The following is a 26,947-nucleotide window of genomic DNA, read 5'->3' on the forward strand; positions in this document are numbered from 1 at the left end:
ATAATATTGTAATTTTTCCAGATTCACCTGTATCGGTTGGGCAGGTGAATTGTACACTTATTAGCTGTGTCAGTAGTGCTACCCTCATTTTAAAGTTCCCTTTAGAGGCTCACTTTACCACACGTAGGTTCCTGGAAATGATGGTGACTATAGCCGATGGGGTGGTAAGTACAAATCTTTATCATAAAGAGATAGATTTGAAAACTTGTTTACAGGCTATGGGTAACCCCACCAGAACCTCACATTGATAGAATCCCTTGGGGACAATTTGTTCAAGCCTAGGAAGAATACCTCCAGTGATAAACTGTATTGGCAATAGGCAGAAATCCTGGTAAAATATTTAGTTGAATGGGGGCTACAGTGAAAGACATAGGTGAACTTAAACATCCAAAGGAGCAGTAGAAGAGACCTTAACCACTTCATCTCTGAGGGTTTTTCCCCTTAAACACAAGAGCAATGTTTACATTCAGCACTGCGTTCATTCATTTGTGTTTTTTACATAAATTAGGCTTTCTTTGGGTGGTACATTTTTCTAATAATTATTTTATATGCATTTTGAAGTGAATGAGAAGAATAAAAATAAAAAATGAATTCTTAGTTTTCAGCTAATATAGTTTTAAAATAAAACATGCTACTGTAATTAAAACGAATTAATTAATTAACTAACTAATGCATTTTATTAGCCCTTCTGTCCTGGTTATTACACCGTTTAAATGATGTCCCTAGTACAATGTACTGTATGGTGACAATATTCCATTTGGAAATAAAGGTATATTTTTCCCATTATGTGATTTTGGGTATTCTTAACAATAATGTACGCCCTTATTTGCCATCGTAACAGTTATACACACTAATAACATACATATTTTCAAAGCTAAGTAACTAACATAACAATGTATGTATTATCTTTTAAATTCATTTTTTTTTAACGTTGTGTTATATGGGGGCAGAGAGGGAGCATAATGAATTATACAGAATTATACAGAATTTGTTGCCAGTATATAAATAAAAAAAATAAAAAAGTGAAGCACAGCTGTGCACCAGCACTGATCACACTTGATAGGTGTTAGAAAAAAATTGTATGTTCATTTATTTAAAAGATTAAGCTTTCTTGCAAAGGCAGAGCTGAACCAGAGCCCAGGCACTGCTGTGAGTTACATCTGCTGAGAAGCTAATTATACTCTCACTAGCAGACCTAAGCCCGTCCTAGACCATCCTCACAACCTAAACCCCCCTCCGGCCCTGATCTGCCGCCGCCAGCAACATGTCAGCTCGCCCCCTGGCCCATCCTCCTCCTGTCCTCACAGCCGCCCATGCTACACATGCGCAGTAGCGCAAAAGCACGGACACAAGGACAGGAGGGGACGCAGGGACACAGGGGTTTTATAGTATAGGCTGTAGCTAAACAAACACACAGGGCACACTGCAATTGATTTCTACAGCCGTTATCTGAGGAATGAAAATGTTTCATTGTGTGGTGTGCAAGAGTTTGGGTCTGCTTTACCTGAGTCAAACAAGTCAATCCCCCCCCCCCAAAAAAAAAAAAAACCTGTCTATTTAGGGCTTGCACCAGTACTATGGAATACCCACTGAGCTCATGTGGAAAAAAACACATTCTTTCTGGGGCATAAATACATGGTTTACATATTTGTGAGTGATGCATCATAGGAAAACCACAGTTGCTCACTTAAAACTGAATTACTGCAAATACCTTCTGTTTTAAGAAGGTAAATTACATTTCGAATTGCTTTTTAATAGAAAGCTTTTTGGTCTATTTTAGCCCTTTATACTTTTCTAGTGGTTCTGGGCCACCATGAGCTCTCTGAGTATTCCCTAGCTTAATATCTAATTGGATAAAGTATTTGTATTTACTAGCACACTGCATCTCCCCTATTAAATGATATAAAGGTTATTTAAGGATACAAAAAAGTCTTATTAAGAAACGCCATCTTTTTTTGGAACATATGGTCTTACTCCAGACAGTACCACTTGATGCAAAAATTAACTACATTGCGAATTGCTAGTAAATCATGTTTAATGCAATCGTATGGCTATCTGTGACGCTACCTCTCCTTCTACGGTATGTTTATTTTAGAAAAATATTGATTGCTCAATAGTATACACCAGAATTTTTCATGTACAGAATCGAAGGTGTTTTCTGAAAGGGAACCTAAACCGTAGTAAATAGAAAGAGTTTCGCTGGTAGAATCCCCAGGTAAGTGAAACACTTTATTTACTACAGTTTAGGTTCCCTTTAAGGCTCAAGATTTTTAGGTATGTGACTTTTTTCGCTACATACTATTCTTATTCTTCAGGAACTGATGCTATGCAGATGTTACAGTCATCTTCTCAATTCCGTATGATACATTGTATGTAATAAGCTGCCTAAACTTCTTTACTCTTTATGGAAGGAACTTCTGGAAAACCGCAGTAAAACATTCACAAATAAAAGAAAATAACCAGAAATGTTTCAAAAAATGCTAGGGCATCTGTACAGGAAATGTAGCCCATAAATAAAAGTTTGATAGGACAGATTTATTTTAACTGATCTAAAAGCTCTACAACCAGGAGATATAGGTACCCCACTTCTGAAGGGAGTGAAAATGGCCTTATATAATAAATAGCTCATAAGTCTAATATATTTTTAAATTTGAATTCTGAGCACAGTCATTAAAGAGGAACTGTAAGGTGGAAATGAACTGACTACCAGTGTGAAGCTAATAGCAGGTTTGTCAGGGTAAAACCCAGGTCTTAGAAGGGAAAAAGGCCGACAGGCAATGGAAATCCAGCTGAAAAGGTGAAACCCCTTCCACACTGTAGTCCTAATCAACCACTTGAGGACCACAGTCTTTTCGCCCCTTAAAGTGAACCTCCAGACTAAAAATCGACTCAGCAGCACTGAAAAGGCCTGGTGTTTCTTTAACAGTTTCACAGCATCAAAAAACTTTGTTTCTCTTATAGAAGCCTCATTTTTAGCTGCACAGAAGAAAACTGCCTGGGCATTTTTCCCCTGATGCTGTGCAAAGCATGATAGGATTTCTGATGTTGTTGTTCTCGTTCTGCTGTTTTGGTGAATTTTTAATTTGACATTTGAAGCCTAGCGCATGCAGCTGGGAGGGGTTATCAGGACAAAGGACAGTTGGAACTGTGTCTTATGCTCCTTGTCACCTCCTTTCAACCAAAAAGATGGCTGCCCCCATGACAAAGATGGCAGCCCCCATGAATCACAAACATTTGCCTGTTCTTTTAAAACAGGGTGGGTAAAAAATTATATTACCTATCTATTCGAATTAACATAACTAATGTAACTTAATGACAGTATGTTTGTTTAGGCTGAAGTTCCCCTTTAAGGACCAGAGCCTTTTTTTCCATTCAGACCACTGCAGTTTTCACGGTTTATTGCTCGGTCATACAACCTACCACCTAAATAAATTTTACCTCCTTTTCTTGTCACTAATAAAGCTTTCTTTTGGTGCTATTTGATTGCTGCTGCGAGTTTTACTTTTTATTATATTCATCAAAAAAGACATGAATTTTGTTAAAAAAATGATTTTTTTTTTACTTTCTGTGCTGACATTTTTCAAATAAAGTAAAATTTCTGTATACATGCAGCACGAACAATGTGGACAAACATGTTTTTGATTAAAAAAAAAACCATTCAGTGTATATTTATTGGATTGGGTAAAAGTTATAGCGTTTACAAACTATGGTGCAAAAAGTGAATTTTCCCATTTTCAAGCATCTCTGACTATTCTGACCACCTGTCATGTTTCATGAGGGGCTAAAATTCCAGGATAGTATAAATACCCCCCAAATGACCCCATTTTGGAAAGAAGACATCCCAAAGTATTCACTGAGAGGCATAGTGAGTTCATAGAAGATATTATTTTTTGTCACAAGTTAGCGGAAAATGACACTTTGTGACAAAAAACAAAAACAAAAAAAGTTTCCATTTCTTCTAACTTGCGACAAAAAAAAATGAAATCTGCCACGGACTCGCTATGCTCCCCTCTGAATACCTTGAAGTGTCTACTTTCCAAAATGGGGTCATTTGTGGGGTGTGTTCACTGTCCTGGCATTTTGGGGGGTGCCTAATTGTAAGCACCCCTGTAAAGCCTAAAGATGCTCATTGGACTTTGGGCCCCTTAGCGCAGTTAGGCTGCAAAAAAGTGCCACACATGTGGTATTGCCGTACTCAGGAGAAGTAGTATAATGTGTTTTGGGGTGTATTTTTACACATACCTATGCTGGGTGGGAGAAATATCTCCGTAAATGACAATTTTTTGATTTTTTTTTACACACAATTGTCCATTTACAGAGATATTTCTCCCACTCAGCATGGGTATGTGTAAAAATACACCCCAAAACACATTATACTACTTCTCCTGAGTACGGCGATACCACATGTGTGGCACTTTTTTGCACCCTAACTGCGCTAAGGGGCCCAAAGTCCAATGAGTACCTTTAGGATTTCACGGGTCATTTTGCGACATTTGGTTTCAAGACTACTCCTCACGGTTTAGGGCCCCTAAAATGCCAGGGCAGTATAGGAACCCCACAAATGACCCCATTTTAGAAAGAAGACACCCCAAGGTATTCCGTTAGGAGTATGGTGAGTTCATAGAATTTTTTTTGTTACAAGTTAGCGGAAATTGATTTTAATTGTTTTTTTTTCACAAAGTGTCATTTTCCGCTAACTTTTGACAAAAAATAAAATATTCTATGAACTCACCATACTCCTAACGGAATACCTTTGGGTGTCTTCTTTCTAAAATGGGGTTATTTGTGGGGTTCCTATACTTCCCTGGCATTTTAGGGGCCCTAAACCGTGAGGAGTAGTCTTGAAACCAAATGTCGCAAAATGACCTGTGAAATCCTAAAGGTACTCATTGGACTTTGGGCCCCTTAGCGCACTTAGAGTGCAAAAAAGAGCCACACATGTGGTACCGCCGTACTCAGGAGAAGTAGTATAATGTGTTTTGTGGTGTATTTTTACACATACAGATGCTGGGTGGGAGAAATATCTCTGTAAATGACAATTATTTGATTTTTTTTACACACAATTGTCCATGTACAGAGAGATTTCTCCCACCCAGCATGGGTATGTATAAAAATACACCCCAAAACACATTATACTACTTTTTCTGAGTACGGCGATACCACATATGTGACAATTTTTTGCAACCTAGGTGCGCTAAGGGGCCTAACATCCTATTCACAGGTCATTTTGAGGCATTTGGATTCTATACTACTCATCACGGTTTAGGGCCCCTAAAATGCCAGGGCAGTATAGGAACCCCACAAGTGACCCCATTTTAGAAAGAAGACACCCCAAGGTATTCTGTTAGGTGTATGGTGAGTTCATAGAAGATTTTATTTTTTGTCACAAGTTAGTGAAAAATGACACTTGGTGAAAAAAACAATAAACATCAATTTCCGCTAACTTTTGACAAAAAAATAAAATCTTCTATGAACTCATCATACATCTAACAGAATACCTTGGGGTGTCTTTTTTCTAAAATGGGGTCACATGTGGGGTTCCTATACTGCCCTGGCATTTTACGGGCCCTAAACCGTGAGTAGTCTGGAAACCAAATTTCTCAAAATGACTGTTCAGGGGTATAAGCATCTGCAAATTTTGATGACAGGTGGTCTATGAGGGGGCAAATTTTGTGAAACCAGTCATAAGCAGGGTGGCCTCTTAGATGACAGGTTGTATTGGGCCTGATCTGATGGATAGGAGTGCTAGGGGGGTGACAGGAGGTGATTGATGGGTGTCTCAGGGGGTGGTTAGAGGGGAAAATAGATGCAATCAATGCACTGGGGAGATGATCGGAAGGGGGTCTGAGGGGGATCTGAGGGTTTGGCCGAGTGATCAGGAGCCCACACGGGGCAAATTAGGGCCTGATCTGATGAGTAGGTGTGCTAGGGGGTGACAGGTGGTGACAGGAGGTGATTGATGGGTGTCTCAAGGTGTGATTAGAGGGGGGAAATAGATGCAAGCAATGCACTGGTGAGGTGATCAGGGCTGGGGTCTGAGGGTGTGGGCGGATGATTGGGTGCCCCTGGGGCAGATTAGGGTCTAATCTGATGGGTAACAGTGACAGGTGGTGATAGGGGGTGATTGATGGGTGATTGATGGGTAATTAGTGGGTGTTTAGGGTAGAGAACAGATGTAAACACTGCACTTGGGAGGTGATTTGACGTCAGATCTGCGGGCGATCTATTGGTGTGGGTGGGTGATCAGATTGCCCGCAAGGGGCAGGTTAGGGGCAGATTGATGGGTGGCAGTGACAGGGGGTGATTGATGGGTGGCAGTGACAGGGGGTGATTGATGGGTGATTGACAGGTGGTCAGTGGGTTATTACAGGGAAGAACAGTTGTAAATATTGCACTGGCGAATTGATAAGGGGAGGGGGGGTCTGAGGGCATACTGAGCGTGTAGGAGGGTGATTGGGTGCCCGCAAGGGGCAGATTAGGGTCTGATCTGATGGGTAACAGTGACAGGTGGTGATAGGGGGTGATTGATGGGTAATTAGTGGGTGTTTAGGGTAGAGAACAGATGTAAACACTGCACTTGGGAGGTGATCTGACGTCGGATCTGCGGGCGATCTATTGGTGTGGGTGGGTGATCAGATTGCCCGCAAGGGGCAGGTTAGGGGCTGATTGATGGGTGGCAGTGACAGGGGGAGATTGATGGGTGATTGACAGGTGATCAGTGGGTTATTACAGGGGGATAGAGGTATACAGTACACAGGGGGGGGGGGGTCTGGGGAGAATCTGAGGGGTGGGGGGGTGATCAGGAGGGAGCAGGGGACAGTTTAGGGTTAAAAAAATAGCATTGACAGATAGTGACAGGGAGTGATTGATGGGTGATTAGGGGGGTGATTGGGTGTAAAGATGGGTCTGGGAGGTGGGCAGGGGGGGGGTCTGAGGGGTGCTGTGGGCGATCTGGGGGCAAGGGAGGGAGAAATCAGTGTGCTTGGGTGCAGACTAGGGTGGCTGCAGCCTGCCCTGGTGGTCCCTCGGACAATGGGACCACCAGGGCAGGAGGCAGCCTGTATAATAGGCTTTGTATACATTACAAAGGCCTCAATTCACTAAGATCATGCTAGAGATAATAAGGCAAGAGAAAACTTACCTCCACACGTGAGAGAGTTATCTTACCTCTTCATTCCTTAAGTTACCTCTTCTGTAGTTAATGTACCTCCTCTGTAGTTAATTTACCTGCTCTGTAGTTATTTTCACATGCAGCTAATTAACAGCCTGTCTTTAACTCTGGAGTTATTTTAAGGATTGGAGAGTTAATTTAAAGACAGAAGAGTTAACTTTAGGCTTGCCTGAGGTAAAATGTTTCCTGAATACTACATGCCTTATCACCATGGTAACAACTCTAGAAGAGTTATTAAAGACAGGAGATAAGTTTAGTGAATTGAGGCCAAAGCCTATTATACACTTTCCGTGCGGCGATCGGGGTGCTAGTAACGGGTAACGGCGGGTTACAGCGCGGGGGGGCGGAGCCAGTCGCCGGCGGCTGATCGCGTCACGAATGACGCGATCGCCGCATAACCATGCCCGCCGCCGCCACCGCCGATGGGCGTATTGCGGTCGATTGGGCTCAGCCCTTGCCGCCGCCCATCGGCTTAAGGCGGTCGGCAAGTGGTTAATTAAGATTCATAGCAATTCAGACAGTCGGAGGCGCCCATCAGTTTTTCAATAATATGATAAGATTATTCGGGTACACAGAGGTAAGAGTAGGAAGTCTTACCTGTGATGAAAACTCTTAGATGAGTGCTAAATAAATTGTTAACTTATAAATCTGTCTAAGAGTCTTCATTATAGGTAAGACTTCCTACTCTTACCTCTGTGAACCCGAATAATCTTATATTATTGCAAAACTGAAGGGGCCTCCCACTGTCTGAATTGCTAAGTATCCTTACCCTACGTGTTAGGGGTTGTGTTCCTACGTATCTACGTATAGTGCACACTTTTTTCTCAGGAGCAACGACCTACAAGGCAGAGTGGAGACGGTATTTCTCCACATGCACTGACAGTGGTTGCCGTCACAAGCAACCCACACTTGTGAGTATAACTTTTTTGACAATCGTCCAAATGCTGTGAAATGATTACGCGATAACGGGCTCCCGGTGTCCCTGTGTTTTTTGTTTTCACTACTCCGACTAATTAAGATTCGGGCCAATGCACAGCCATGATATCTTGTTGCTCATTTCTGATTTGCATATGCTGATATTAAACACTTGATATCTCAGCACTCATTGCTCCTGTGCCAAACTGCTGTCCCCCAGCCCCACTGGTTCACAAGATAGCATTGATATACCCTATCTCAGGAACCAACGGGGATGTGGGGCTGCAATTTGGCACTCAGGTAGTTTGAGGGGTCGCCTCCGTACTCACAATTTGGAGTGTGTAGGAGGATCAGACACAGCATCAGCATAGCAAGACAAGGCAAATATTTATATTTGCTATGCGATGTCCTGCAGTCATTTATTCTGCTCCTGTATTGCTTTCAACATTTAAATTGCACTTTTCTCCTGGCGGACTCAAAATGCCAGATCCACTAGGGCACGCTCAATAGGCAGTAGCAGTGTTAGGGAGTCTAGCCCAAGTACTCCTTACTGAAACATAGTGGAGAGCAGAAAAATGGCAGCAGGAGCACAGTATCAGACATAGCAGTGTAGTGGAGATCAGATACAGTAAACGGCAGAAAATAGCACAGTGAGAAAACCAAATCTGTTTCATACTGAAAATCGTGGCAAAAGTTTTCCATGATTGTGTTTGTAATTCTAACTGAGGGAATAAATATCACTCCCTGAATGAGAAGTGCAAACAGAATTGCAGCAAAATAGCAGTGATTTTTGCAGTGATTTTCAGTGTGAACCAAGTCTCTAAGTGATTTGGAGAAACGTAGGTATCTACAGTAAATAAGGGAAAAAGGGTGTGTGTCTTCAACTAAAAGAATAAAGAAAAAACCCTCTTGCTTTGCATTCCAGTGAAAGCCAGCTTCAGATAAGGTTTTACTGCAGGAAAGTTCTAAGAGTCACTAGCTCTGCTCTGTTTCACAGCTTAAAATACAGAGTGTAATTTCTAAACTGTAAATATAACAGAATGATGCAATGTTATGAATAACACCATATAACTGAAAATATGAGACTCTTTTCTTAGCCACTAATGTTCTGTTGATTCCCTGTGATACCTCAGATGCGCGGTAACAAAATGGGAGATCTGTGAAGTCCATATCATGAGACAGCAGCACTTATGGCTGCAGATGCTCCTAGAGACCAGTAGGTGGCGCTGTGTCCCAGCCCAGCCCCGGAAGATGCAGACCTCGTAGGAAGAGAAAGAGAGAGAGAGATATGGCGTACCGGGAAATAAGAAAATATGCTAGCACTCCCTGTGAATGAGAGAAGATTGTGAAAGGAACAGAGTAGTGGACTGCAAACTAGAACTGCGTGATCAGCAAGGCCTGCTGTCTTTAGAGAAAGCAGGTTCTTGTAATACAGAGATTGAACCTAGTACATTTTAATGTCATATCTGGGAAGATAACTTACAACAATGTTCAAGATTCATCAATTGATCACATACAGCAGAATACCTGAAGAACAGATACTCAGTATATGTAAAAGGAAAGTTCTAAGGGCCCTTTTACACCTGTTCCGTTTGTCTGCGTTACTGTGCGCATTGTACAAGGCTAAATATTTAAATAAAGTCACTCATATGTATTACTGTGGTGTCTTTTACATCTGGTACGCTGCAGCGCCTGCGTCAGTATCAACACAGGGCTGCACTTTCTTTTGCGGAGGCCAACATATTCTCTGGGGGATTTCAAACAAAAGTGACGTTACTTCCAGCATGCGAGAGAAAAGTTGTTGTTTTTTTTGCAGTGCAGAGGAAAGGCGGGACAAAAGTTTTCAAAGTCCCCATTGGCTCTGTGCTTAGAAGAGTCTGGAATGTGAGTGTGAAGGCAGCCAGAGAGAGGAGAAGAAGAAGAGGCGGAGCAGAGAGAGACGAGAGAGCAGAGACACGGGCGAGAGGAATATACTGGGAAAAGAAAGAGGCACAAGGAGGAGAAAAGCAGAAAAACTTGGAGGGAGAAGATAGATGTAAACAAGAGAGGAGGAGAAGAGACAGACAGACAAGAAGAAAAAAAAAGCGTACCAACGTGTAGAAAACGTAGCGGAACAAGTGTAAACGGGCCCCAAGTGGCTTAGTGATGTGTGTGTGTGTATTTCTGTATGTACAGTATGCCTGTGTATATGTGTTTGTGTCTTTCTGAGTGTACAGTATGTATGTGCGTCTGTGTTTGTGTGTGCAAGTCTGCGCGGATCGTTCAGAAACAGCCTTATCAGTCTGCCTGACAGACTGTACACACGCTGTACTGTCGCTGGAACGCCCGCCCAGCGGGAGGGTCTGACGGACCCGTCGTTCCAGGAAATAAAGCGTGTGTTCGAGCCTTAAAGAGACTCCGTAACAAAAATTGCATCCTGTTTTTAATCATCCTACATGTTCCAAAAGCTATTCTAATGTGTTCTGGCTAACTGCAGCACTTTCTACTATGACAGTCTCTGTAATAAATCAATGTATCTTTCCCCTGTCAGACTTGTCGGCCTGTGTCTGGAAGGCTGCCAAGTTCTTCAGTGTTGTGGTTCTGCTATGAACTCACCCTTCCTGGCCCCTCTATGCATACTGCCTGTGTGTTATTTAGATAAGAGAGAAGAGAGAAGCTGCTCTAATCAGCTGGATAAATCGTCCTCTGAGCTGGCTGGGCTTTCACATACTGAGGAATTACAAACAAGGGCAAAGCTGTTTGCAGAAAGAAAAGAGCAGCCTGAAACTTCAGTGCATGGGGGAAAGAAACACACAAATGATCTCTTGAGATTCAAAAGGAATGCTGTATACAGCCTGCTTATGTATGGATGTATTTTCTATGTGTAGACATACTGTACATCAACCTACTTCCTGTTTTGGTGGCCATTTTGTTTGTTTACAAACAAACTTTTTAAAACTGTTTTTAACCACTTTTAATGCGGCGAGGAGCGGCGAAATTGTGACAGAGGGTAATAGGAGATGTCCCCTAACGCACTGGTATGTTTACTTTTGAGCAATTTTAACAATACAGATTCTCTTTAAGTGTCTTTGTTTTTGTACATGGTCTGTGTGTGTTATCTGTGTGGCAGTTTATGTGTGTGTATTTATTTTAGCTTTACTTTTGGCAAGGGATCTACCAAAAAATATATACCCATACAATGTTTTAACAGGGGAAGGGGGTTCTGATGGGTGGGGCGCCGGGGGGAGGGGGGGGAACAATTTCAGTGTTTGCCATAGGTGCCTTATTACTAAGATACGCCTCTGGCGAAAAGTATGTGGAGGTTGCCATAATGATTTCCTTTTAAGCAATACCAATTGCCTGGCTATCCTGCTGATCATCTGCCTCTAATACTTTTAGCCATAGACCCTGAACAAGCATGCTGCAGATCAGGTGTTTCTGACATTCTCAGATATGACAAGATTAGCTGTAAGCTTACTTCTTGTGTGATTCAGACAATCCTGGAGCAAAATAGATCAGCAGGGCTGCAGGCAACTGGTACTGTAAAAGGAAATAAATATGGCAGCCTCCATATTCTTCTCACTTAAGTTGTCCTTTAAGTTTGGCCCAGTAACTATGCAAAGAAAATGTATATCTGTATCTCAATAAGAGATGTTGAAAATGTTAAAATAGTAAGAGCAATGCTGAAGATTGTATTCTTAGGAAGACAACACCACATGGGTGTAAACTGTTGCTCAACTGAGTGCTAGCATCGTATGAACATTATCAATATAGAAACTTGCCTTCCCTTCAGATCTACATCTAATAGGTGTTCACTCAAACCACAGTCCATGGAAGGAAGTGGTATTTAAATGCGGTTATAATTATATAAAAGATTTCTTCTCTTCTGTTGTGGATTGACTAGAATTTCATGGAAATATGTATAACCTTCCTAAGTTTAATTAGAACCGTATTTAGTAAATACCAGTAAGCCTTGTGTTTCTTTAAGTGTTAAAACTTTTTATTTGTCATTTGAAATTCTAAAAAAAATGGAAAAGCTGTTAATATGAGCTCCTACAGATATGTTCTTTAGGCTTTGTTCACATCTAAAATTAAAAATATTGCTGAAGCCAGCGATTTTCGATTTTGTAAGCTATATTTTCCCCCTCCCGGCTCTTATCTGCGCACTACATTTTGTGTAAAGCGCTTTTTCAATGCGCTCTTTGAGCCGCAACTACAATGTATTTATTCTTAAAAGTGCGAACGCAATCGCCGCATACAGCGATTTTTGAGCTTTTGCTATATCTTCCATTGTAGCAAAATTGACCCGAAAATGGTGCAGGCAGGGCTTTGGTCAACGGAAAGCAGACGCAACGTGCCGATATGAACTGTCCCATAAGGAATCATTGCACAAGTGCTTTTAAGGTGATTTTGAAAATCGCTGGTGCTGAAAAATAACAAAAACGCCCTAGGTGTGAACAAGCCCTAAATAAAACACCTCAGGGATATGCATGTGTGAATGAATGTTTATAACTTCACTGTAGCAATGCAATGGCAAACTCACAAATATTTATTTTCCTGCTCACTATAAGTTTCTGCCATGATTATAATTTCAGCTCTCTGGGGGATAATCAATCAAGTCTTGTAGATGAATATTTCTCACAACACAGGAGTGTGAAACTGATCCTATAATAGACAGACATATATTAATCCAGTTCTACGTCCTGTAAGAGAGGGGGAGGAGGTAGAGACCTTAGTCATCCAGCAGGGTTCTGAACTGAATCCCTCAGTCAACAGTCCCGATTCTGTTGCTATGCAGGGAGCAGTTGGGCCAACAGAGGGTTCACAAGGTGTGTCACAAAGTGGGCATGATGTGTGGGGAAAACAATGCCCGTGACTCGTGCTTGGCAGAGTTAAATGCCGGGTGGATCTGGGCTGCTGTAAACACGCTAGATTCTTGGCAGAGGTGGACATTATTGGCCGAGTTTAATCTAGTGCCTGCGAATAGCTTTAAAAGGAATATAAAATTAAAGGGATATGGGCGATGACATTAATTTCCTTTTAAATACTGTTTTAATATTGTTATACGTGTTGACACCCGCTATAGCGTTCTGTTACCACGGTAACGCGTGTAATGATACGCGTCGTGGCCTTCCGAAAAAAATAGCTGCCCGCGGGGGACCAGAGGATCCAGGAGTGACATCGAGGGCACAGGATGGCTGCAGGGGGCTGGTAAAAGCCCCAGGTAAGTGAAACTCATTTTTTCCCCTAGGGTTTAGGTTCCCTTTAAAGTGGACCTGAACTCAGAACTCCTCTCTGCTCTAAAAGATACACAACAGCATAGTAACCTTTAAACAAAAAAAAATTCTTTGTTACAGCTGATACAAATCCTAAAATTCATGGAATCTGATTCATGGAAGCAGACATGTTGTTTACAGCCTGTGCTTTCACATCGGCTTATCTGCTTATTTGCCATAGGCAGTCATGCGACACAAGGGAGGGATCAAATTACAACTAATGATTAGACACAAATGAGGGGGAATTACACAGGCTAAACTCTTTAAATACATACAGCCTAGGGTGCATTTCTGTTAAGTTTTCCTTGTGTCCTGTAAAAAGTTCAGGTCCACTTTAAGTCAAAATAAAGTTCCAAAATGCAATCAATGAGCATCCAGCTCTTGATATGTAGTCCCCACCCTTTTCTTGCATAAACATTGAGGTAGATTCATCAAGCTGCACTGCTAAAGCAGCACAGCTGACTGACAGGAGCGCAAGCTCAGCGCACACTATGCTACGGTAGTGCAGCTAGCGTGTGCTAGTAAGTTACGCACGCTCCTCCGCTCTACTCAAACTGCCCTGAGCCCCGGCGGGTCCAGTAGCTTTAATAGATGTGATCCCAGTGCTTTGATTGGCCCAATAGGCTGCCTGTCAGTTGACAGGCAGTCTATTGGGCCAATCAAAGTGTGGGCATAGCCCTAATACTGGTAAACATGCTGTTTGTTTTTCAAAGTTGTGCTTTAACAAGATTCTCAGTTTTCCCTACCTGTGAAGATAATAAATTGCAGTCAATATGCATGCCTTTTCCCGTTTTACTTTTCTGTAGTAATCCTGCCATTATTGCTCCATGTGCATAAAGACCTGTTGCAAGATCAGTCATAGCAACACCTGGTCGGACAGGGTCTCCATCCTATAAAAGCAGAAACATAACTAAAAATAGAGAACACTGCAACAAAAAGGCAATGCATTAATATAAGAAACATGACCCATATGCAATTCCCTTTTTTCTCTAGAGTTTTCTCCTAGGAGATAATTTTGAATCTTTAGTTCAAAATAACTTTTGCAATTTAAAAAGTACAAAAAATACTGAAAAGGTACTGTAAGAATTATTTTGAGTATTTTCTTGCTTGTAAATGGTTTACAGGGAATCTGAAGTGAAAATAAACTTATGATATAGTGATTTGTATGAGTAGTACAGCTAATATTTAGAACATTAGCACAGATATGAGTCTCATATTGTTTCCTGTACAGGAAGAGGTAAACTTCAGTTGTTATCTATGCAAAAGAGCTTCTCTGAGCTCTCCCACTCATTTAGTCAGAAAGCAATGATATCTTCCACAGCACTTATCTCATTTTCAACCTGTCTCTCACTGTTTCTTGTTTGTTTATGGTTTTTCTGCCAGGAAGTTCAAAGGGTCATTAGCTCTGTTCTGTTTCCCAGCTTAAAATACAGAGTGTAATTTGTAAACTGCAAATATCAGAGAATGATGCAATGTTATAGAAAAACAACTATATAACTGAAAATAAAAACATAAGACGCTTTTCTTTACATAGTTACATAGTTATTTGGGTTGAAAAAAGGCATATGTCCATCGAGTTCAACCAGAGAACAAAGTACAACACCAGCCTGCTCCCTCACATATCCCTGTTGATCCAGAGGAAGGCGGAAAAAAAAACCCTTACAAGGCATGGTCCAATTAGCCCCAAAAGGGAAAAAAATTCCTTTCCGACTCCAGATGGCAATCAGATAGAATCCCTGGATCAACATCATTAGGCATTACCTAGTAATTGTAGCCATGGATGTCTGTCAACGCAAGGAAGGCATCTAAGCCCCCTTTAAATGCAGGTATAGAATTTGCCATAATGACTTCCTGTGGCAATGCATTCCACATCTTAATCACTCTTACTGTAAAGAACACTTTCCTAAACAAGTGGCTAAAACGTTTTTCCTCCATGCGCAGATCATGTCCTCTAGTCCTTTGAGAAGGCCTAGGGACAAAAAGCTCATCCGCCAAGCTATTATATTGCCCTCTGATGTATTTATACATGTTAATTTGATCCCCTCTAAGGCGTCTTTTCTCTAGACTAAATAAACCCAGTTTATCTAACCTTTCTTGGTAAGTGAGACCTTCCATCCCACGTATCAATTTTGTTGCTCGTCTCTGCACCTGCTCTAAAACTGCAATATCATTCCTGTAATGTGGTGCCCAGGACTGAATTCCATATTCCAGATGTGGCCTTACTAGAGCGTTAAACGGGCAGTATTATGCTAGCATCCCAAGCTTTTATTTCCCTTTTAATGCATCCCCAAATTTTATTAGCTTTAGCTGCAGTGGCTTGGCATTGAATATGATTAACTTGTTGTCGATGAGTACTCCTAAGTCCTTCTCTAAGGAAGGGGGCAGGTGCTGCAGAGACATAGGATGGGAAGAGGGAATGTGCTGCAGGGACATAGGATGGGAAGGGGGAATGTGCTACAGAGACATAGGATGGGAAGAGGAAATGTGCTGAAGAGAGATGGGTTGGGAAGGGGAAATGTGCTGCAGAGACATAGGATGGGAAGGGGGCAGGTGATGCAGAGACATAGGATGGGAAAGGGGCAGGTGATGCAGAGACATAGGATGGGAAGGGGGAATGTGCTACAGAGACATAGGATGGGAAGGGGAAATGTGCTGAAGAGAGATGGGATGGGAAGGGGAAATGTGCTGCAGACATAGGATGGGAAGGGGGAATGTGCTACAAAGACATAGGATGGGAAGGGGGAATGTGCTACAGAGACATAGGATGGGAAGGGGGCAGGTGCTGCAGAGACATAGGATGGGAAGGGGGCAGGTGCTGCAGAGACATAGGATGGGAAGGGGGCAGGTGCTGCAGAGACATAGGATGGGAAGGGGGCAGGTGCTGCAGAAACATAGGATGGAAAGGTCCAGGTGCTGGAGAGAAATAGGATGGAAAGGAGAAATGTGCTACAAAGACATAGGATGTGAAGCGGGCATGTGCTGCAGAGATAGAGAGTGTAATTTACAGAAGATCCCACCCCAGGAAGATAAAATGAGAGACTCAGGGAGGGATTTCCTCATTCCTGTGCCATTTTTGTTCTAGTCAGGGCTAGGAAGGGACAGAGTGCGCAAATCGATTCAGAGAAAGTGTAGGCGCATTGTAGGGCTGTACTGGTCTGTGACTGTGCATGACAGGATATACTAGTATCTATCCAGCAGACTTGCACTGTAATGTTGTATGTACTGTAGGGAATATCCATCCATCCAGCAGACTTGATCTACTGTGTACAGTCTGTAACACTCTATCCAGCACACTTGCTCTGTAACGTAATGTACTTTGACAAAGTAGCCTCTAGCCTGGTACTTGACATTTTTTGTGCCACAGTTTGGTGTGTGACACTGTTCTCCGCCACAACAAATACAGTGCAATTTCAATCCTGCAGAACAATTTGCAGTGTCATATCGATTGTTTTGTGTTGTGACACTGCTAAATTGCCCAAAAAATAAAATCCAGGGCCATTTCATTCATTTTCTGCAGTACAATTTACAGCGTCAGTTCTATTGTTTTGTGTTGTGATGTACTGTTATATTGCCAGGGCTGGCGCTACCATAAAGGCAATGGGAGCAATTGCCCCAGAGCTTGTATGGGCCCCTCAAGGTGTGTCACCTCTCCCAACTTAACTGTTGCTCCCTGAGGCTCCTGCAGAGTCTTCAGCATTGTAGCGTCTCACCTGTCCCGGCAGCATGCTGCTCTGTCAGTCTGTGGCAGCATATTACGTAATAACATGCGTCAGGTCACGGAGGAGAGGGGCCCCTGTAAGGATGAATTCAGGGAGTGCACAAAGCCACAGACTGACAAAAGGGTACACCTGCTGGGACAGGTGAGACACTGCTCTGCCAAAAACTCTGCAGAGGCCCCAGGGAGCACAGTGAAGTTGGGTGATAGTCCTGGGGGGAAATTTGGCTGTGACAAAAGGCCTCTTATTCCGCTTTTTGGTTTGGAGGGATCTGTCAGGGGGGGGGGGCCCATTGTTACTAGAACCGGTTCTGTAAATTGCCCCTCTCCATTACCCCGGCCCATGTGCTCTGCCAGGTTGCGGTGTGAGGGGATGCCACCAATGATAAAAGACAGGAAAAGACACAAGATGGAGGACTCTGAGTGCACAGGCTGGAGAGGTGGTGGCATATGCTGCACTTATACTCTGCAATTGCCGTGGGATCATTTAGCTTGGACGGGATCATCAGCTACAGTGGGGGATCACTTTGCTCAGAGGAGGGGGGGGGGGGGATAGTGTCTTTAGCTTGGATGGAGTGGGGAGACAGCTTGGTGGGGACACCTGGCGGCTGATAATCTTTAGCTTAGAGTGTTGGGGGGAAGGGGAAAGTTTGGTGGTGGACACCTGGCACTGGCTGCAGCTACTCTGCTAGGGCCCTGGGTAGAAGTCTTAGATGAGGAGGGGGAGATGCACCACATGACACCACCTGCATCATGGATGCACCAAGTTAAGAATATTTTTCCTTGGTTTTTGTCCTCTAAACCTAGGTACGTCTTATGGTCAGGTGCATTTTATACAAAAGTGTAGAGAAAGAAAGCCCATATGACTAGCACCACTCAAAAGTATAACATAGTTTATTCAAAAATATATGACTACAAATACATATGACATATTGGAGTATCAAAAGCATGAGTAAAAACAATTAAAACCGACCTAATGGTCGTATGTGGTAGCAGCTGCAAACAATCCTGTCCATATATGTGATAGAAATAAGGTTATGAAACCACCATATAAATCACAAGACAATGGCAAAATATGCCCAAATCAATGCCTCAGTGTGCATCTAAATAGAGCACACACAAGGTTGAACCCGGGTTCAGTAGAGTGCAAATTATACATGTAAACACAAACACATACACATCAATCCATATATAGTGTAACGTGCAAATTATCAATACTGACATATATCATGTGCAAAATGAGCAAGAAGGCTGCTATATAGACAGATCACCCAGAGGCAGCCTATTTTCTGGAGGGCATAGAGAAAAGAGAGGTGCCAAAAAATGGAGGAGAAATACTTAGCCCGGGTAGACCAAGGCATTCACAAGGGATACCTCTCCTCTCCTTCCAAAGCGGGGTGACGCCCGCGGAGCTTGCGGGACTGTCTTGAAGGGACTCCCTCACATTTGCAGCTGCACTGTTCCAGCCTCCTTGGTCTACCCGGGCTAAGTATTTCTCCTCCATTTTTTGGCACCTCTCTTTTCTCTATGCACTCCAGAAAATAGGCTGCCTCTGGGTGATCTGTCTATATAGCAGCCTTCTTGCTCATTTTGCACATGATATATGTCAGTATTGATAATTTGCACGTTACACTATATATGGATTGATGTGTATGTGTATTTGCACTCTACTGAACCCGGGTTCAACCTTGTGTGTGCTCTATTTAGATGCACACTGAGGCATTGATTTGGGCATATTTTGCCATTGTCTTGTGATTTATATGGTGGTTTCATAACCTTATTTCTATCACATATATGGACAGGATTGTTTGCAGCTGCTACCACATACGACCATTAGGTCGGTTTTAATTGTTTTTACTCATGCTTTTGATACTCCAATATGTCATATGTATTTGTAGTCATATATTTTTGAATAAACTATGTTATACTTTTGAGTGGTGCTAGTCATATGGGCTTTCTTTCTCTACACTTTTGTATCTGCTTTCTTTGAGCCCTGGCACACTCTTTTTCAAGTGTTGCGGACAACATATCACTTCAGGTGCATTTTATGGTGCGAAAAATGCAGTAAATATGAAAAAACTACTGTATTTTTTGGACTATAAGACTATAAGACAAAATTGGAGAAAAAAAGTCACTGCGTCTTATAGTCCAAATGCAGTGAGTTCCGGACTTGTGAATGCCTGCCAATACGAACCTTCAACCCAACCCGCCGCAATGTCAGGGACTCTCTGTACTGTGCCCATGCAGAGGAGTACACAGGGGCACAAACTGAGGACACAAAGGGGTATAGAGGAAGACACAAGGGGACAGAAAAAAGCAGGGCCAGTTCTAGACTTTTTGCTGCCTGATGCCACCCCTCCCACCAGTATAACCACTCCCCAAAATAGGTAGCCTGGAGGCGGTAGCAGGCAGGAAGGGGGGCAGGGGGCACAGTGGAGGGGAGGAGGGTTGGACCTCCCTTTCTCACCTGGGTCCCCCGATCTGCGTTCCCCCTCCAGCTATTAAGCGCAGCAGCTAGCATGATCAGGCAGCGGGCGGGGATGACTCACCTCTTCCACATTCCAGCGTGCATTCCATTCTCATCACTTCCTGCAATGCTGTCCACTTACAGTACAGTGGGCGACATTGCAGGAAACCCGAAGTCTGTCCACTTCGGATTCTGGCCGTTCAAAACTAGAAGTGGCCATCTCGCTGCGGCCAATGTGCATAATTGATGAATTCCTGGTGGCTAGTCCGTCGTTCCTGTCCCCCGGCTCTGGTTCCTCCCCCTCCTATTGGCTTCTGGCAGCCGTGGACACACGCAGTGCAGCCAGAGTCGTTCGTTGTGGCGGGGAAGCAGACATTGCTTCTGCAGGAATGAACGGCAGGAATACCTGCTTTCCTTCCCGCTGCACTGCGCATGTCCCGACAGCCATACCTCAATAGGAGAGGGGCGGGGAGAAGCCAGAGCCGGGGGAGAAGATCTGAGCCGACAAGAATTCATTCATTTCGCACATTGGCCATAGCGAGATGGCCACTTCTAGTTTTGACCGGCCAGATCCCGAAGTGGCCAGACTTCGGGTTCTGGCCGTAACATATAGATCTTGTGCAGGGACCTTTCAGAGTTATCAGATTTAAACTACCAACTGCAATTGAAAGCAACATGAGAAAAGTAATTTACGGATTATTTTAGCAACATAGGAGAAAAGTAATTTATAGCTCTTAACTTTGTAATTCTGACATACATTTTTAATTTTACAATTTCTCTCAATAGTGGTCCTGTAAAATATATGAATAAAATTACACACGAGAAAAATACCTCAGGTCCTGTGATATGCATTAATCCAGACATTGCACATGCTACAGCGTCATAACCAGCTCGTTTGCATAGGGGACCCGACTGGCCATAACCTGCACACACAAAGGAAACAATCAATGCATCAACATGCTTTCATGTGTCAAGGTGCCCACCAATGACAAAATCTTGATTGTACAATGTTACCACTCCTATGTAATAAGAGTGTTCATGCAAAGTACGGAATATTTAATCAGTTTACCCTTCTTCTACATGGATTTGGTAAGAATGTACAATCAAGACTGTATAATGAGTGGGTACCTTTATTTAGAACATTTTTATACTGGAAAAAATGTTGCAGACTTTTCATCAGTTGTCTCTGAAGGATAAATCTCAGCAATATCAATGAAAATACAATTTTTTAATATTTAAAATTGTAAGTTAAGGGAAGGTGAAAGACAAATAGGTTGCGGAAGCAGTTCCACTTCATGTCAGAAAACGGGGAAATGTGAAAAATGTGATGCATTGAAGATGTGTGTACAATTCATGAAAGGGACATTGCCTGGCTATGGCCATACACCCGAACAAGCATGCAGATCAAGTGCTCTGACTAAAGTGTGACTAAGTTAGCCACATGTTTGTTTCAGGTTTGAGAGTCTGACATTCCTGATGCCAGAAAGATCAACTGGCCTGCCAGAAAACTGGTATTGTTTAAAGCTATTGTAACCCAGGTTTAAAAAAGAAGAAGCAGATACTCACCTAAGGAGAGGGAAGGCTCGGTCCTAATGAGCCATCCCCTCCTCTCCCGGTGCCCCCGGTGCTGCGCTGGCTCCTCCGTTCTCATCCCACACTGAGGGGACTTCGGAAGTCTTTGGGAGCCGAGTCCTCCCGAAACAGGCGGCGCACACGCAAGTGCGTCATAGAGGGCGCGCGTGCGCAGTCTAGAGCGGCATGTCTTCGGGAGCACTTTCCCGAAGCATTTCCGAAGCCTCTCTTTGGCCAGGAGACAGTGGTATTTGACCGAAACGGTCGAATACCGCTACGGGGGAGCCAAGACAGCAGCGGGCACTGGGAGAGGAGAGGGAATGCTCTATGGGACCCAGAGCCTCCATCTCCTTAGGTGAGTATCTGACTTTTTTTTTAAACCGGTTCTCATTATCTTTAAAAGAAATACATTCATGTTAGATAATATATTCAAAAAGATTTTGTAGTTTTTGAGAAAATCGATGTTAAACCGGCAGAAATTACAGGACAAGAAATAAATGGGTCCTGTTCACTGATCTAAGTCCCCAGCAGAAAAAACGATGGACTCTTATCAGAGGCAGCGGTCTTTCTAAAAAAAAAAAAAAAAAAAAGTTTTCCGTCCTCCTTATGCTTCTGGGAAGCGAGGAGGACATAAACATTTTTTTTAATGTGGCCATATTGTGGCCAAATAGTAAAACTACATCTACATACATTTTTCAAGGCAATTTACACACATTAAAACATTCAAAATTAACTGTTTATTTCCCACACCAAAAAATTACCCAAATAAAATTTTTAATGAAAAAAAAATGTACTAAAAAAAAAAGTTACCTATAAATATGCATGTAAAGGGGGTATACTACGAACATTTTTTAAATAATAAGCTTGTAAATAGTGATGGAAGCAAAACTTAAAAAATGCACCTTCATTTCCAAATAAATTATTGGCGCCATACATTGTGATAGGGACAAAATTTAAATGGTGTAATAACCGAGACAAACGGGCAAATAAAATACATAGGTTTTAATTATGGTAGCATGTATTATTTTAAAGCTATAATGGCCGAAAACTGAGAAATAATGAATGTTTTCCATATTTGTCTTAATATTTCTGTTAAAATGCATTTCTAAAAAAATAATTCTTAGCAAAATGTACCACCCAAAGAAACCCTAATTAGTGACGGAAAAAACAAGATATAGATCAATAAATTGTGATAAGTAGCGATAAAGTTATTAACGAATGAATGGGAGGTGAAAATGGCTCTGATGCATAAGGTGAAAAATCCACGCAGGCTGAAATGGTTAAGTTGCTCTTCTTTACATTAAATATCAGTTTTTAATAGACCTCCCATTTAACAAATATGTTAAAATTATTAACAGAACTATGCTACAGGTTGAATCATAGAATCTCATAGACTCTAGAAAACTTCCAACTATATAGTTAAATAGTTATTTGGGTTGAAAAAAGACATACGTCCATCGAATTCAACCAGAGAACAAAGTAAAACACCAGCCTGCTCCCTTACATATTCCTGTTGAACTAGTTCAGTGTTATACTGTATATTGCAAGTATGAAATTAAATGAGGCAGATAATGGTAACAAACAGGTGACAAATTAAGAAGGAGCAGCACATGGTTCGTGATTAAAACAGATAGAGAAGATAATAATATTAAAACCATAAACAACATTTATTCCAAGCAAGAACATTTGTTAGCAGATGTTGCCAAGTCATGCCTAGTGTGATTTGTAAATAAATACCCAAACTCAGAACAAGCTTAACAAACTAACTCTATGCACAGAAAAAAAGGAAACATATTGTGAATACATATTGTGTTGCCTGCTGGAAACTGATTTGACTTGTTCAGATGAGCATATGAGCAAACGCTGTATTTTCATATTTTTGCAAGTGTTACATTTTGGAGTTATATTTTTAAAAACACTGATATGAAATGCAACCTAGATCCTTTAGCTGTCTCTAATTGCATGAGAAACAAGGCCATCCAGCCCAGGCAAGAAACAAGCTGACACATAGCATGCACACATGGAAGGTTCTGTCACTGGATTAGTAATTGGCAGGTGATGCATATTTGGCTTCTGCTTCAATATCAAAACTCATAGTGCCCTTTTGTGTAAGCAAAACATTTATTTTTTATTCTGTTGCTCTTAAATTATTGTGCAGTTGTAAAAGTTTGGTATGAAAAATTAATCTTTATTGAAAGTAATGGTCGTATTGATTAATAAAAATGCCAAGGGCACCAACTTATCATCAAAAATAAGAGATTATAATTGTTTTTAGTATGGCATGAATGCCAACACCCTGAAACTGAGCTGCAGCACAGTGGCCAAGACAATACAGCAGTTTAGCAGGACAGGTTCCATTCAGAACAGTTGTATAAAGGAAAAGACAGTGGGCACTACTGCATGAGACAGATTGTGATGAGGGAGGTAGACTTCACCACCTTGGACGCCACATCAGCGTGCTCAGATCCATGTAGATATACTGAATGGAAAAAGAGGAGGAGGAGAGGATCGACACTGCAAGTGAGTTTATTTCCAAAGGTAGGCACTGTGCAAATGTATACATCAAATGCAATCAAGAATAAACATACCGATGCATAGAAGTTGTGCTCTGACAGTGGGTGCTGGGCACAAAAAGCCCGATGGCCATTTCAAGCAAATATGCTTTTTTGCCCTGTCAGCCTCCGTAGAAGCAAATATTTGCGCAAAACGGCCATCAGGCTTTTAGTACCCAGCTCCCAATGTCAGAGCACAACTTCTATGCACTGGTATGTTTATTCTTGATTGCATTTGATGTATACATTTGCACAGTGCCTACGTTTGGAAATAAACTCACTTGCAGTGCCGATCCTCTCCTCTTCTTTTTCCATCCATTCAAAACAGGCCTCATCATGGTCGATCAGAGGGGGTTGAGTCCACATGCTAAGCGTTATATTCAGAGGTTGATAATACGTAGCTTGGTGTATCCCCTAGTATTAAGTAATCAGAGGTGCCCTCAGGATTAGGTAGATAGAGGTGTTCCCCAATATTAGCAAACCTAGAGCTGTCCCTCATTAAAAGTAGTTAGAGCTGTCTTCAGTATAACCACCCGTTTAGGTAGTAAAAGAAGTCCCCAAGTAGGGAGAGCTGTCCGCCCAGTATATTTAGCCAAAGGCAGTACCTAGGATAGATAGCCACAGCTGTTCCCCAGTACGGGTAGCACCCTACTAAAGTTATTCCCCTCATTATAGAAAGCAAAGTAATCCCATCCTCTGCAATATAAATAGCCAAAGGTATCCCCCAGGATAGGTAGCCAAAGTTTTCTCCCAGTATAGCTCCACCCCAGTATAGGTAGCCAAGCTTGTCCCCTCAGTATAGGTAACCTAGGATGTACCTCCTCCCAGTATAAGAAGCCAAGGTTGTCCCCCCTCCCTGTATAGGTAGCTAAACGTTCACCCCCTAGTGTAGATTGCTCCCCACTATATATATAGTCTAAAGTCTGCTGCCCCACCCAGTATAGGTAGCCAAATTGTACCCCAGTACCGGTTGTTTAAAACTTTCGGTAGGTAGATAAAGGTCTGCCCCCCCTCCTCCAGTTTAGATTGATCCCCTGGCATAAGTAGAAAAGGTTTTAACCCCAGTATGGGTAACCTGTTTGTCATGCCAGCCCAACACTCACAGATCTCAGATCAACGGTGACACAAACAGGACAGCAATAAACAGTAACTGCGCTGCATAGTTTAAATGCAGGAGGTGAGCAATGACGTCACTGTTGCATTTGAAGTGCTATGACGCTGTGGTGCCCATAGCACAAGCCATGCCTGCATTCCAGTAGACACACCTCAGCCGACAGTTTCACAAACTGGGGCAATTCTTAATTTCTTTGCTTTTGAGACACTCCAACTATGTAGGTTGGTCCTTTATCATAAAATTATGTTGCCAACCTGTTGCCATTTAACTTAAAGGGATACTGTAGGGGGGTCGGGGGAAAATGAGCTGAACTTACCCGGGGCTTCTAATGGTCCCCCGCAAACATCCTGTGTTGGCGCAGCCACTCCGCAATGCTCTGGCCCCGCCTCCGGGTCACTTCTGGAATTTCTGACTTTAAAGTAAGTAAACCACTGCTCCTGCGTTGCCGTGTCCTCGCTCCCGCTGATGTCACCAGGACTGTACTGGGCAGACACAGACCATACTGGGCCTGCTCTGTGCGCTCTTGATGACATCAGCGGGATCGAGGACACGGCAACGCAGGCGCAGTGATTTTATGACTTTAAAGTCAGAAATTCCAGAAGTGAACCGGAGGCGGGGCCGGTGCATCGGTGAGCGGCTGCGCGGGTACAGGATGTCTGCGGGGGACCATTAGAAGCCCCGGGTAAGTTCAGCTCATTTTCCCCCGACCCCCCTACAGTATCCCTTTAATTAGTTGTAAGATGCTCCACCAGCTGTCTTAGTTTTTCTTTTAAGTATGACTTATTCCAGACTTTAGTTGTCCCATCACTTATTTTTTGAATTATTATAGGAAACAGAAGGAGAGGGACACCCCGGGAGCTGGGCTTTGTGAAGGACTAGGAAATAATGCTCGAATAGATAAAATGCTCACAATTTTATGGTTACAAAGATAGGTAACCACTTTAGAGCTTTCAGGGAGACGTAGGCTTTAGACTGCCCCCTACTAGTTACGGTCAGGAGTTGGATTGGTCGCTCTCTTCATCACACAGACTCCCAGGTGCTAGTATAGAATGGTACAACAAAACCCACAGCCAGTGCTACAATAAAGTCAAAGACAGCACTCGCCCCAGGCCCTCAGGTATCCCCCATAGCCCGTTTCAAAATTCAATTTGGCTGGCAGTGACCGTCAGGTACCGGAGCTGCAATGCGTGTGTGGTGGTAGGAGACAGGCAGCAGGCCAGGGAGGCAGGGGAACATCGTTCGTATGATACATTATCTGTTTCTTCAGCACCACCTCTCCATAAATGACACGTTGCCTTAGTTCCCTTCTGGCCCCATCAGCGCTCTCCCCAGTGTGACGATGTTATGTCAGTGCTTACACACTTTCGAGGAAGGAAAGGGTGTGCAGTCACTGGGGGTGAACAGAGTGTGGAGTCTTGGGCAGTTGCATTCTTAGTAAGTGATTGCTGCTGCTGATCTTCTCCTGAATCCGCTCCAATCTGCTCAGCATGCTGCTGTAGAGAAGGGGAGAGAGAGTGCGGGGCCTGTCAATACCAGGAATATTGCTGTGGGGGTACCGGACCACCAGGATGGCTGCCAAGGAGTTACTGTAGGGGAGGCCCCAGGGGCTGACTTTGCCTGGGAGGAGATAGGGAGCCCCCGTGCCCCTTAAATCGACCCTGAAAAATGGGTTGCGGTGAACAAATTTGGGCTATTCTGATTAGTACAATAGGTGACCTATAGTAAAATGTATAAGAAGTATAAAACAAAGGGGAGGTAGAACGTCTCTCTGCATCTGTGCGCCGTGATCGATTGTTCACACTTAGTGCATCACAATAGACTTGTATTGCTGCATAATCTGTGTGGTAGGCAGGCCTTGCGTTGATTTCTCTATTTCTGTTGCACCACATCACCATAGTGTGTAAGTCTCCATAGACTTACACTGCTCTCAGGACGAGCTGTTCCGGGGAAAAGAACTGCAATGCTGCAAAACATGGTAAGTGTGAAAGAAGCCTTAAGGGCTCTATAAGTGCTTTTCTGAGCACCTTTTAAAAATTGCTCCCATTTACTTTCATTAAAATCACCGTAAAAATTGCATAAAAATCGACACGAACACACATGCGTAAAATTGTAGCGATTTTTACAGCGCTAATCAGCGCTAATCAATCACATGTGCTCAGAAAAGCGCTTATAGTGTGGCTGAGTGC

At 42.8% G+C, this 26,947-nt stretch overlaps 1 protein-coding gene across 10 annotated transcripts in view; it reads right to left on the reverse strand.

Moving 5' to 3' along the window:
- The window catches only part of SUGCT (succinyl-CoA:glutarate-CoA transferase), a 1,486,943-nt gene that overhangs the window by 1,312,702 nt on the left and 147,294 nt on the right, over positions 1-26,947 (reverse strand). For all 10 annotated transcript variants that reach the window (XM_068236374.1, XM_068236376.1, XM_068236375.1 and 7 more), the window contains exons 7-8: positions 20,355-20,446; positions 14,088-14,231 (exon numbers count right to left, since the gene is read on the reverse strand). In XM_068236374.1, the coding sequence (XP_068092475.1) occupies positions 14,088-14,231; positions 20,355-20,446 (236 nt within the window). The remainder of the gene's footprint in view (positions 1-14,087; positions 14,232-20,354; positions 20,447-26,947) is intronic.

The sequence above is a fragment of the Hyperolius riggenbachi genome, chromosome 5 (genome assembly GCF_040937935.1).
Source record: "Hyperolius riggenbachi isolate aHypRig1 chromosome 5, aHypRig1.pri, whole genome shotgun sequence".
Lineage (NCBI taxonomy): Eukaryota > Metazoa > Chordata > Amphibia > Anura > Hyperoliidae > Hyperolius > Hyperolius riggenbachi.